At 43.3% G+C, this 14,297-nt stretch overlaps 1 protein-coding gene across 1 annotated transcript; it reads left to right on the forward strand.

Annotated features, from left to right (window-relative positions):
- Nucleotides 1–941: 941 nt before the first annotated feature.
- On the forward strand, nt 942–13,878 carry LOC119371812 (small nuclear ribonucleoprotein E). Its single transcript, XM_037642274.2, has 5 exons — nt 942–1,110; nt 1,417–1,443; nt 5,190–5,252; nt 7,667–7,745; nt 11,302–13,878. The coding sequence occupies exons 1-5, from the start codon at nt 1,054–1,056 to the stop codon at nt 11,358–11,360; spliced, it is 285 nt and encodes a 94-aa protein (XP_037498202.1). The 5' UTR covers nt 942–1,053; the 3' UTR covers nt 11,361–13,878.
- Nucleotides 13,879–14,297: the final 419 nt, after the last annotated feature.

Consider the following 14,297-nt stretch of genomic DNA (forward strand, 5'->3'; position numbering starts at 1 on the left):
GTCACATAACTGGTACTATCAATTAATGCTGTATACGTTAACTCGAGGGAAAACATCATAAATGCCCATAAGAGCGCATTGACTGAACGTGGTCTCAGTCATTGTCGGCTAGTACAATTGCTTTCAACATTTCATACTCAAACTTTTTTTTTTCGTAATTTTTTCGATGTCCCTGCACAGAACTAAAGGAACGGCTAAACGCTTCGTTAAACGACTGCGTGATGAAATGGGTGAAAGCGATGTGCACATATATAAAGTAACCGAGCAAATGCGCCTAAACATAGATGAAGTCACTTGTATGTTACTCCACATCCACCACGTCACATCAAGCGCCCGATGCGTTTCAAAATAAGCCGCGCTTTCGCGCGTGTTACATACAGCATGGCAAAGGTTCAAAACACTTTGCTACACAAGCTCTACCATATTCATGCAAGCTATGACACGACACTCGAAACCATATAAAACAAGGTAGGGACTGTTATAAATGCAATGCTCGCTCCGTATCGGAGTTCTCAGCTGTTTTACGAGAAAGAAAACCTAAACAAATCTTCAGGCAATTTAAAACAGAACGATACGCATTGCAGTGCTACACTGGCTACACTACATACCTACAAGTCAGTAGTGGGTGCTATTTTAATTTATTTAAAGCACCGAATGCAGAGCATGCCAGTGCCGGCTTCACCGCTTCGGTGTAGTACACGTTCGAAACAACTGGCAGCAGAACACAATTTCATGCGACGCCATTTTTCCGCGTCGGTCATCGTTCGAACAAACTAGACAAATATATTATATTTTGTTAAAATACACCGAAGTTTAATTGCGAACTGCTTACTTCAATAAAATACTTTCGACACTTATTATTTCTTTGGCACACAATACAAAAAATAAGAAAATACAGCTAAGCGTTTGGTCAGCATTGTGGGTGTCAGAACCATCAGAACTGCCTATCGACATCGGGAGCAATACGAACCACAAAGTTGGCGGTGGTCGCGTGGTGTGTGCGTGCAGAATTCGTATAGCTTATTTGGTAATCTTATTGCTATACCACTCAAGATGTCGTTCAAAGGAGGCCCTGGACAGAAAGTCCAGAAGGTTATGGTGCAACCTATTGTATCCTTTTTTTGTGTGAAGGCACAGTTGCGTCTCAGACGCGATTTGCCGGCTTTGGCCTTTTGTCTGTTCGCGTCAAGAATTTCTCGTTATGTAATGGCACCTGCACTAGCAGCCGTCGTATATATGCGAGAAAACAGTTTTGTTAGGTCTGTTTAAGTATCTTTATTGCCGTATTGTACGTGCATTACCATTTGAGTGACTACAATTTCGCGGGTTCTTTAGCGGTTTGGGTTCATGTTCGTCTACGAGGGAACCTTTCGCAGGCCTTGCGTTCCTGTTTCTTCCTTGACGTTTTCATTTCAGAACCTGATCTTCAGATATCTACAGAATGTAAGTATTAACATTGTGAGGCAATCTTTAATCTAGTGTCGTCAGTGCTAGAAAGAACCATAAGAGAGCAATTTTTAGCGTTGCTGTGACTGTATTCAAATTTTGTTAAAACACATTTGCAGTGCTTATGTTGCTGCTGTTGAAATGGAAGGCGGGAGAAAGTGATGTTGACGTGTTGAAGATAATCGCAAGCAACCATAAAATACACTAGTCAAAAAAGGCACTTTAAGGAATAAATATATAAGCGAAGTGCTCAGAAAATGCCATTTTTACACCGATACGTGAATCTGCGAGCCTGCTGAAATATTTTGCTATAATTCAGGTTATTAGCAATTTTCTTTAAATGATTGTCGTTACTGTCTGTAGCCAGTATCAACCTAGAACACTTGGATCTACCATTGCAGTGACAATAGATTCAATGACTGGAGTATTCTGGTCGTGTTTGAAATGGTTCAAAGACTCATGGATAGAAACACAGCAGTGGGAACATGTGGTGGATGGATGCTATGAGCGTCCCCTTTATAACGGGGCGGTGACATGTCTGCCACCAGGCTCGAAGAAAAAAACAAAAAAAAACTTCCTTGTTTTATGTTGGCCTAATACCTTATCCACATTGATTAAATCGATGTTATTATACCAAAAAAAAATAAATAAATACACGGTCCATCTCTCTGCCTCTTAAGGCAGAATGACTTTATTTTCCCCCATTATTTATTTTTGTACTTTATCTCTACCTGTCGCTGATACAAGCAGCGCCGCCGATGGGCACCTGTGGAAGTTTTGCATTGTGGCATAGCACGAGAGTGAGAGCATTTTTGTTCTATGATTACTGCCTCTGGTCAACAAGTCAGTCTATATTCAGTCCTTGTGCTCCGCTGTATTTTACCACAGAATGCTGCTATCCTGGCACGCTTTTCTATGCTGGCCAAAGTAGCTTGGCTGTGCATGGTGGCGTCACTTGCAGCACACCTTTGGCACTTTGGTGAACCTCAGTGCAGCTCATTGGCGACCGGAAGCAGTAATAATGCTCCAGAAATGCTTTCATCCTCCAGCTATGCTGCAGTACAATACCTTGCTTCTATGTACGACACTGCTTGTACCACCAGTGGCCACGCACTTTTACTGTCACATTTCAGTCTGTGAGTACTGTACATCTGCAGCCCTGCCACGCTGTAGGGCACCTTCAATTTGTTGCTTCAGCGCACTCTGGCAGTGCTACAAAGGGCATGTGTAGCATAGGTAGGGTTTACGATAAAACCCCAAGATAGATATAAAGAAGCCACTGTTAAGAACTTGTGTATCTTTAAAAATATAAAACAGCGCTTAACACATAGGACAAAAGGAAGAAGTGGCACACACGGCACTGACTGAGCAACTTGTAATTTTTCAATAAATCCAGTTACAAGAATCGGCGCCGTGTGTGTCACTTCTTCCTTTGTCCCATGTGTAAGCGCTGTTTTATATTTTTGTCATGGAAACCTACCAACTCACGCAACCTGCCTGTCTGTGCGTCAGTGCTTTTTTTTGTCCCATAAGTTCATGAAATCACTGGAGTAGTTCGAAAGCAACCAGTCAAAATGTCATCAGCTTATTTAAACTGGCAATTTGCATAGCTCATGCAAATTATTGTGACCGTGCAGTAACTCGAGGCGTCCTGTGTTTGCAGCTGACAAGTGCGACCTGTCTGTCGCCGCATGAAATACCTTGGAGTAGATGCCATTGATATAGGGAGCTTTCACAAGCGGCGGAGGCACTGTGCATTGTGGGTAGTCCGCCATTTTGAAGTCATAGTCAACCAAGCCGGGAAGCGCGCGCGTGTGGAAGCTCAGAGTAAACAAACAGTCGTGCCGGCGCGATCGCGCATGTTCTTATTGTGAGGAGCACTGAGCATTAACTACGAAGTCAGCGAAGACCAGAATGTACGCATCCATGCTCTCCCTTAAACACCGCGAGTGATACGAGAAAATACAACTATCCGGAGTGGACCCGTTCACGCTGCAGGCAGCCGACTGTGAACTTGTGAGCACTCGTTGATGCCTCGGACATTCGTGAATTTGTCGTCTTGCGGACGTGTTTTGTTACAAAATACAACTATCCGGAGTGGACCCGTTCACGCTGCAGGCAGCCGACTGTGAACTTGTGAGCACTCGTTGATGCCTCGGACATTCGTGAATTTGTCGTCTTGCGGACGTGTTTTGTTACGCGGCAGCAGCTCAAAGGAAGGGAGGCCGTTGGCGGCCACAACTTCGTGACAAGCGGCTCGGTAAGCGAGCCGCGAATGAGGCAAGTTGCTGCCGATGGCGGGATCATCGTGACACAGGTAAGCTTGTAAGGACGTTTTAGATATTTATCTTTTGCATTATTTTGTAAGGTGACAAGCCTCAAGTCGAAGTGTGGTTCCTGGGGAAGGGTGACGGAGAAATCCTTGCCGCGCACGGCCTGAAACAGTGAGGCGTGTTCCCACATCGCAGTTCTCCCCTTTTACGTGGAGTGTGGCCTGCGAGCGCGTGAAGAGCGCTTGTGCACAGACGGCTCCAAGAGCTGGTTCCCTCCTGCCATGAAAAAACTTGAGGTGTGGCCCGTTGCCGAAATGGGCTTGTCGTCATCGGCGATGAAGAAGTGGCGCATCGACACTGCAATAAGCCAACTTGTGCACCGCAGCCTTGACCGTGACCAGTTTCTCAGCGTACTGATTGCAGCTGAGTATCGACGTGCAGTAGCGAGCACTTGTGTGTCATCGGTGAGAAGCAGCAAAGGTGCCGATTAGCATCAGTTCTTCGAGAAATGTGCAATAAGTTTCATGAACTTTTGGCAAAATATGCCAAGGTGTACAGCACTCTGCAATGTGCGAGCACACCTCGCCGTTTCCGGCCATGCACGAGCAATGCGCAGCTAGGATTTCTCCGTCACCCTTCCCAAGAAACCACACTTCGACGGGAGGCTTGATGCGGGCCTGCGAATGGGTCACCTAACAAAAGAATGGAAAAGATCAACATCTAAAACGCCCTTAGAAGCTTACCTGTGTCATGACGATCCCGCTATCGGCAGCAACTTGCTTCATTCGCGGCTCGCTTACCGGCCGCTTGTCGCGAAGTCGTTGCCGCCAACGGCCTTCCTTCCTTCGAGCTGCTGTCGCGTTACAAAACACGTCCTCAAGACCACAAATTCACATCCACTATGCAGTCGCCTGCCTGCAGCGTGAACGGGTCCACTCCGGATAGTCGGGTTTTCTCGTTGTATTACTCGCAGTGTTTCTGGGAGAGCATCGATGCGTACATTCTGGTCTTCGCTGACTTCGTAGTGATTGCGCCGGCACGTCTGTTTACTCTGTGCTGCCGCACGCGCGCGCTTCCCGGCTCGGTTGTCTATGACTTCAAAATGGCGGACTACCCACAATGCACAGCGCTTTCGCCGCTTGTGAAAGCTCCCTATATGATTGCACTGCCGTTGTCTTGTATAGCAAGCCAATGTCTTGTTCTTGCGCATCTTTCGCAAACTTTGCAAGTGAGCGTCCGAATCAAGGCTTTTTAAGAAACCAAAGCGACTAGAGTTGAACCCACATATAATGAATTATTGTGTCTATCGAATTACCTATATCTAGAACTTTTTTGTGATCCCATTTAGATTCAATATATATTGGTTCGACTCCATTATATTGGTTGAATGACTGCTGTGAGTCAGTGATGCCTATGTGAATTGGCCTTAAAGTATCAGTATCGTGCTAACATGACTGCTTTGCTTTGCAGAGAGCACGGATTCAAGTTTGGCTGTATGAAAATGTTCACCTGAGAATTGAGGGCCACATTATTGTAAGTTCGCATTGTTTTATGTGCTGTCTTCAATACCCCCCCTTAACCTTTGTTGTTGTAAAACTGGTATGTCACAAGTGTAGTTTTTTTTTGGGTTCACTGATTACTTGCCCATATTCAGTTTGCTAAATGCAGGTGGGGATGGTGTGCTGGGGTGGTATCCTCAGGCAATCACTTTCGGAAGTGCTTTCACTTTTGCGTCACTTCACAAGGTTAGCTTTGACATCTGTGGGTCACAGCAGTCTGGCACTGTGCCATAGAACGTGATTTGCTTTGCTTTAACAATATTTCTAAACGGCTTAATTTTGATTAAACCATGTGTGTAATTTCACTACAATGCATAATATGGTAATGTCTTTGTCAGGTTGAAGAATTCTTGGTGGTGAACTGTCACCAGCCACAGTCTAAGACCAGTTCGGTCCCTCTCCGAGGGGTTGATAGTGCCCCACCAGCTACATCAGTGAAAGCGACAGCTTTTATGACAGAGCCCGCCAGCATAACAACAAGACCATGTTATCAGTTTCGACGGCAGCTTTCTAGCAGACACCGAATTGAACCAGGGAAGGAGGCTTCTCGAGTCATTTCAGAGAAACCGAAGAAAATGGGGGGGGGGGGGGGGGCTTCCTCGATCAATGCAGTCAGCCCGTTAGGAAGGAACTAATACCTATATCGAAACGTCGAGACCATCGTAAGTTGTGGTTGGTGCCAGTTCTGCATTGAGTACTTTCACCCAGCCAGCCATATCTCTGTCGAAAAATGTTCACATTTATATTGAAGTAAAGAAGCAATTATTGCAATGCGCTTTTCTGGTAACTGTGTCTCTTCTAACAGTTAATATTCAGTATTGAATAACCAAGGGAAGTGCAGGCGGGCACGCATGTCCTTCAGGAAATTGCTAGTTTGCAAGTGTATATATATATATTGAATAGCAGAGTTAAAGCTCTGAATGTAAGTGTATGATAGAAAGCCCTTGCACTTGTCTTCAGGAGACTACCGGATTCTCCTTTCGATAGTGTTTATGTGCTCTGCTTATTCACTGTGGATGCTTTTTAGGGTAGCACAGCTAGTGCATGGACACACAGCAAGAAAGCAGCGCTAACTTTCAACAACAATTTTACGAGAAAAGAACAAAAGTTATACCTCCTACAGTTAAAATTGTCAAAACATTGTGTTTACTTAGAATTAAAAACAAAACACACGTGTTAACTCCTTCAGACACTCATGCTGATTGTTGGTAGATGTGTGAAATTTACAAAATTTGTTGCCAAGGTTCTTGAGACTCCTTAATGTGATTAGGAGTGTTGGAATAACTGCATTTTATAGCAAATAGTTGTAATTATAATGTGACCAAGTATCTAATTATTGTAATCTGTTATGCTACATTTCTTTATAAAATAAATTTAATCACCCACTTGAACTACATGAAAAACTTATACGTTTGCTGCAAGCGTTACTAGAGATGGGGGAAAAAAAATTTTCAAAATTGATACCAAAATTTTCGCTTCCAACATTCTATCAAAGTACTACCTTCACTGAAGTGGTCATCTGTTGCAAAATATTTGGAGTCATATAACGTAACTTTAGGTTAGCAGAGTGTTCAATTTACCATTATAGCAGCGTTCATGATCTCTTCCTCGCCCCTACGGAACAGAAGTGAAAAAAATAAGTGATGTTTACAAACATGGATGCTGTGCCAGAAGGGGTTAAACTGTGCCAAACCAAAGTCACTGCAGTTGCTAATTTCTGCAAAAAAAAATTGTTTTGCTTACCCATGCTCCACCATATGCCTTCAAAGAGCGCTTTCGTTTCAATATTTGGATGTCCCTTCCCTCTGATAACTACCTCTAAAGCAGGGAATGTGTGACATTGGAAAACAAGAAAATCTTGCTATTCGTTCACACTGTTAGTATGTTCCCTTAGTCACTCATTCATGCATCTTCCAGTTAGCCCCAATTTAACATTACCCGCAGGATAACCGTATTCAGTGTATGACATGTTCTCCGTTCAGAAAAACTGTTTTGTTGCTCCTTTTCTTGTGCGTCCTTTATCGCACTATTTCTGATTATTTATTTTCACTCAAGCCTGCTCGACTAGAGCAGGAAAAAAAAAACTACATTCATCTTTACACCTAGGCTTACCTTCTTCAGGATATGTGACAGGTGCCAAATGTATAGCATGGTGTCAAAATTTTGTTTCATTCTGTGCTTGCTGGTATCAAGGTTTAAGCCCTTTGTGACCGTGCTTCCCTGAGAAGCCCCTCGGTAACCAGCACATAGCTCATAAACCCTGCATTGCTTTGGCAAAATTCCAGCTGTACCAGTTTCTCTGTCAGCTTTATAGTGATTTGGCGTGCGGACATGATCAATTTTCTTGCATTTGTGAAAGCAAAAGTTGTTTGATTCACTTGTTTCCAGGGTTTCGATGAATATATGAACCTTGTGCTAGATGATGCAGAAGAAATCTACACCAAGCCAAAGTATCGTAAACAAGTTGGTAAGTTATAAAAGTATTGTTGTTTAAAAAACAAAACACAAAATTGTGGGACATCGGTAACCTGTACCTTGGATCAGACAAGCAAAAGTGGAAAAGAGATTGGTAATGAGCCTTTTGATCACAGGAAATTAAAGCATGATTTTAATTTGCTCGGTGATGTCATTGCTTCATGAATTGCACCAAAAGGTGAAACTTGCTACATCCTGCTTCATTTGGGCAAAAATTGCATAATTCGTGCCGAGCTTGCCCCATGATGTCATTTTTGTGGCCATTTGAAGAAAAGGAAAGCAACAGGTACTTGAAAACCATCAATTTTTTACGACTGTAGGGCTTTTTTGGGCGGTCATGAGAGCACAGTCGAAAGCTCTTGAAAAGGATATCTGAATCCTAATTGCTGCATGCTAATCGGGACTTCGTTAGGCTGATACTGATCAGCAAGTAAATTACAGTTGTCACTGCTTGGCTGGCTCTTCTTAATAGTTTTAAAGGAGTCCTGACACAAACATTTTCGCCCCGCGTTTTTTTTTTGCTGCAATGTGTTGCTGGGGGCCTGTTAGTCATAACACGGCCCATCGTTTGCTGCAGCGTGACAGATAATTAATTACAAGCTCCTCATTACCGACACAGCCTCAGTTTCGGTTTGACAGAGCTCCGAAAACGATGAGCCGCCGGGTGCAACTATCACCACCTAGCGAGTGAAACGCTCGGTCACGTGAGCACACAGAACAGTGACGCATTTCCCGCGGTCTGTCGTCGTCGGGCTAATCGTCGTCTGATGGCGACGATTTTCTTGCGGCGGGAATGGAAGAAATTTTCAACGTGGCGAATCACTTCAGGTTTGACCCGCTGGCGAGGAGCGATTCGTCGGGAAGCGCGTCAAAACAGAAATGGCGGCTACGACGTCGTCATAACTTGTACCAGCTACAACGGTTACGTAGGGGAAGTAGGGGGGTCACCTTGGGTCACCTCCGAGGGTGTCAATGCACCAGGTGCGGCCTTAATGCTGGATCGCGCTCGCGAACTTCAACAAAATTCATATAAAATACCTTTCAAGCTTTATTCGCTGTCTATATTTCGCAGATGGTACACGCACGTACACGGGAATCGATCCAGCAGGCTATCTCGGCCGCGAAATTTTGTGTCAGTAACCCTTTAAGGCTAATTTTAAGTCTACCACTTGCACTGCTGTGGAAAGATGCCGTTGCCTGTCAAGACCATCTCGCTTGGCTAGAAGGACCTGCGCTGAGACTGAAAGCATGAATGCTACACAAAGGTTTTTTTTTTTGCGATACTAAAAATAATGTCCCAAAAGTTTACGTTGCAGTTCCAGAATTGAAAATATTGCTCCATCTTGTCTCGGATAGCACAACTAAAAGTGTATTAACATAGGAGCAATTTGCCTTCCCAGTGCAAGAAATGTGCCATGTGAATACTATGTAATGCCATCAAGTGGCTAGGCCCCTCTGAACTGTGCACTGGGAGAGGGGAGCACTTGTTCTCGAGCTACCAGTATTTCCCATCCTTGGGGAGGGAGCAGTGCTGCTTGACCATGGTGCTCGGGGAGGACGAGGAGGCTCGCTTGAAGTGACATCACGGATGGCTCTGCACGGAGATGTCCCTGTTGTGAACATCCCTTAAAGCACTGGGAAAATCTTTTTTGAGTGATGTACAGATATGCATAGACATGCGCAGGGTTCCCTTTCAGGGGGGGGGGGGGGGGGGCAAACGTTCATCGCTGTGCCCCCCCCCCCCTCCTCCATATTATGTTATGCATGTGGCAGAGTGTGCCCCCCCCCCCCATGCTTAGGTGCCTGGGGGGGCGGTCGCCCCCCTGCCCCATGCTCACGCCTATGCAGACATGAACTGTGTGTACATCCCCAATCGCAGCATACATCCCTAGTTTGTGAAGGTATGGGGAAGAGGGAAAGGTGGTGACCGAGACCTCACTCGCCACTTTTCCTTAGTAATATTCTAAGGCATCAAAAGGCCACATCAAACACAGTTCTATATGTGATTTGCTTATAGCTGGCAGGGTTGAGACATTTGTGTTTAACACATGCTACATTACAACGAAATGTGATACGATATTCCCGCTTAGCATGTATGTATATACATGTGGGGACGCCTTAATGCACATCCGCCACCCACTGTGGTAGCTTAGCAGCTAAGGTGTACTGCTAATCTAGAGGGCATTGAGTACCAGCCATTGGACCAAAATGGAAAACGCCCATGTACTTAGGATTCAGGTGCATATAACTGCAAGTGGTCAAATTTTATACAGAATGCCCCTACACGGTGTGCCTCAAAATTGTATTGTGGTTTAGGCATGTAAAACTCCACAATATTATTTTTTACTGCACTTCCACCATTTAACACTTTCCTGTCCGTGGGAAAGTAGGCCAATATTGGGTACTCTAGTAAAGTCATACAGTCACGTCACCAGTTTTGGGGTATACCAAGCTAGCAAACCGGCTGTGAGCGCACCATGAGCCTGGCATGTCAATCATGCTGCACACAACATGCATGTCATGATTGTCATGTTACCATCGGTCAGTTATACTGGTCGTAGTCGCGTCACGCAATACCAGTTTTGGTGTTTATCAAGCTAGAGAAACGGCCGCGAGTGCACCATGAGCGTGGCATGTAAATCATGTTCTACATGACATGCATGTCATGATTTTCAAGTTACCACCTGTGATTTATGTTCTTCATTTAGTCACGTCACACAATACCAAATTTGGTGCATGTCAAGGTAGCAAAATGGCTGCAAGCGCACCATGAACGGGACATGTGTGTCATAGCGTACATGTTATGCATGTTATGATTTCATGTTACCACCTGTAATTTATGTTTGCCATACAGAAATGCATTGCCGTATTAATTTTAGTATATATCCATATAATTGAACGGTCGCGAGCACCCCGAGACCATGTCATGTAAATCGTGCTGTACATGACATGCGGGACATGATTTGCACGATAGGTCCTGTCAGTTATGTTTGACAGTTTTGTGATGCCATACCAATTTTGGTATATATCAAGTTGACAAAATGGCCGCTAAAGCACCAAGGCCGTGGCATGTAAATCATGCCGTTTATGGCATGCATGTCATGATTTTCATGTTATGACCTATCATTTATGTTCGTCATGCAGTCATGATGTGCCATACCAATTTTGGTATACGTTCCATTACCGAAATGGCCAGAAGAGCACAAGGTCATAGGCGGCTAGATAGATAGATACGATCAGTACTGTAGCTACAGTGAGATTATATGTGGAATAGCTTTGGCATAAATGCATTCTCACACATAGTGCCTTTGCACTAAAAGAATGCTTCATTTTATAAGCAACCACCGTGTATTAAGAATGCTTTAGAGACAAGGCTTTTTGTGCAAGCTTGCACTTCGCCTATTTTTCCTTTGTCGTCACCCTTTGCCCCATTTAAATTGTTTAGCAAAAGATGGTACATTGCCGGTTACCTTAAGGCAGGCAGATTTCTGAAATGCTCCTTAGCCATCAATAGATAGTTTGTAATGTTGTTGTTTTTCTTCTTTTAGGGCGGATACTTCTGAAGGGCGAAAACATCACACTCATTATGAGCACGCAGAACATGTGAATGCGGACCAAGTGCTTAGTGGGCTGTGTCCAGGAGATTTCTATCTTTTGTATTTCCATCTCATGTACATCATCAGGTTGAAATTAGTGGGGTGGCTTCATAAAAACTTCTCAAGTACCATAAAATATCTGATTGTGGAGCCTGTTTGAGCCACAGTAGGAAGTTCTGCAGAACAATATGTAGTCTTCTGTGGTTCAGTAGAGGTCATTTGAAAGCATTGCGTGCTTTGTTTCCCTTCTGTGTCCGCATGGAGATGCTCTGAATCACTGTTCGAGCTGCTGTTGCTTGATACCGAGGCTTTCCCTCATTTTGACACTGCTGGAACGCTGCAAGGGAAACGTAATTGAAGCAGCATGTGTGATACCCATGATAACCTGGTCAGTTCTGTAGCAGTGCATTGTATTTACTTTGACTGATGCCATTGCAAATATGGTCGCCAGTGTTTTTAGAAGGTAAATGATCACTACTGAAATAATCTTCTCTGCTACAACAGCTGTAAATAAAGGAAAAAGACAGGAGAGGTGAGAAGAGTTTCATGGCTATGTATTAGATTTTTTTTCTAGTGATTTTGAGTGGAAACTGTTCCAAGCCATTTTTTCATATGGGACTGCATTACTCGTACAGCATCTTGTGTTACTCGTACAGCATCATGCATACATTCATCTCTTGAAAGAGTACATGTGCTTTAAAAACTATGTTATGAAAAAATGTATTGGTATGTTTTAAGTGTCCGTGATCATCTGGAATTAAGGATATTTTTAAGTTTGTGTCATCATGTGAAGAGTATTGGAAAGGTGTCCTAAAGTACTCAGAATGAAGCTCATTAGTGAAGCCTTTTATGCTGTAGGGTATGGTCACTGCTGTATGCAATGCTAATTCTGTTGTTTTGTGAATACCTTGTGAACTCGAGCTCAAATGAAGGTACTTGTTCAAAATTACCTACTGTTATGTGACTTGCATGAACACGGTCACTTATTTGAGCACTTCACCATTCTGGACATAATTTTCACTGAGAAATCTTGAGCTCCACTGTCAAAAATGTTTCTCTGCACAGTCACATTGATGTAGAGAAAACATGTTTTTCATTATTTATAGTAGAATATGCAGATGCAGTAAATGTGGCATCTTGAGACTTTGACGAGCAATGGATCTCTTTCATTGGCAGAGAATGGTTCCAATTTTAATTCTGTTATGTTGCATGGAGAAGCACTCAATGTAGACTGCAATTTTTTTCTCAGCTCATTGCATTGTTGCTAGTGAAAGTTTTCTTGTTTACTGTAATTGCGAGATGTTAACAGCACTGAGGAAGACAATGTGCAAAACACTGTAAAAGATGCTGTTGGGGCATGGGTCTTACTGAAAACATGTACTAGATCAAAAGGCAAAAATCTCATTTTAATTAGTTTAAATCAATGGTCAATAAACTATAGCTTAATGTTGACTGATTTTGTGCTGATTAGATCGAAATTAAGCAGCACTCAGTGCTGCTTGTAATTCGTTAGAATTACAATTCTGAAGCAGCTGTAATATCCTGCTACACATGCACGGCTGAGGGACTGTACTTCGTAATTATCTGTACCCCATTTTCTTTTTTATGCATTGTCGTCTCAAAACTGCGGCACTGTTTTCACTTGGAGAAGGCCTTGGTAGATTGAAGGAAAAATGGAAAATTAAATACATTTACAACTCGTTACCACTTCTCATGTTCTCAGCGATTACTCAGTATATTAGCATTTCTTGAAGAAGCCAGTGGAGTACATGAACCCTACGATCCAGTGCAGTGCCTCATCAGTGGACACTAGCCTCGTTTTTCTATTTTCTTATTTTATTGACTTGCATGTAGCAATGAGCATTGTATGAAATTTGACACTTGGTTTGCCCTTCTGGGGCACTCGGGAAATATTGTACGGCCTGTTACAGTGCTACTTAAAGCTTCCAAGACAGTCCGAAAGATTGATTGTTGTTGCGAGTGTATTAGAGCAAGTAGTCATTGTGGTGACTAAGACATGGAAGAAATCCTTCCTGGTCCTTTTGTTGGTGGGCACTGGGTTTTTTTTTATTGGCTTACCCAGCAGTCACTAACAACAGCCCCTTTTTCTTTGCTAATGGGCATGAGGGTGGACATTTATTGTGAAGTAGTAGCTTTTAAAGAGTAAGTGCAGCTTCCACTTCAATAAGGTACGCATTTGGGCTGGTTGGTTCATGGTTACGAGTGAAAACAGCGCTAAAAGACTGGACAAGAAAGGACACGAGACCACGGCGCCGTGGTCTCGTGTCCTTTCTTGTCCCGTCTTTTAGCGCTGTTTTTCATTCCACTTCAATTCTGTTTGTATAGCGAGGTTTCGCTGTAGGCCTTGTAATAAATTGCAGCTGAAGTTTAGCACATGTTCTGTGCATTTCGTGTTCTGTGTGCCATTTTCCTTAGTGCTGTTAACACATTTAGTATTGCAGGGTGTCATTTAAGCTAAATTTCTTGTACCTGTGCCATTCGTTTTAATTAAATAGCTGTCATTCCAAAGGCCTATGGTTTCTATCTCTCTGCAGTGCTCTGCCACAGCACATCTGTTGGCTCTCTATTCTAGCAGCGATGTGAAAGGTGTATTTGCTGCCATTTGTTGGAAACAAATTAATGTGCTTTCTAAATTCTGATTTACTGATGGCCAAAATTGAGTGTGGACAGTTTATGCTTCATTCCACATCAGTGTGGTGCAGTTAGTACATGGTTTAGGTTGCAGCAGAAGCACAGGGACAAATGCATGTATTATAGCAGGCGACCTTAACAGTATCATTGGTCAGACTGAAAGGAACATATATTACATTTCTTGTGTGCTAGGAAAAAAAAAATTAAACCAGCAGATTTGGTTGTCTGGAAATATCTTCTGCAGATAGAACTTCTTCAATTAATATTCAATTTTCCCATTGTTCAGATTTTACTGC

Source organism: Rhipicephalus sanguineus, chromosome 1, assembly GCF_013339695.2.
Source record: "Rhipicephalus sanguineus isolate Rsan-2018 chromosome 1, BIME_Rsan_1.4, whole genome shotgun sequence".
NCBI classification, from domain to species: domain Eukaryota; kingdom Metazoa; phylum Arthropoda; class Arachnida; order Ixodida; family Ixodidae; genus Rhipicephalus; species Rhipicephalus sanguineus.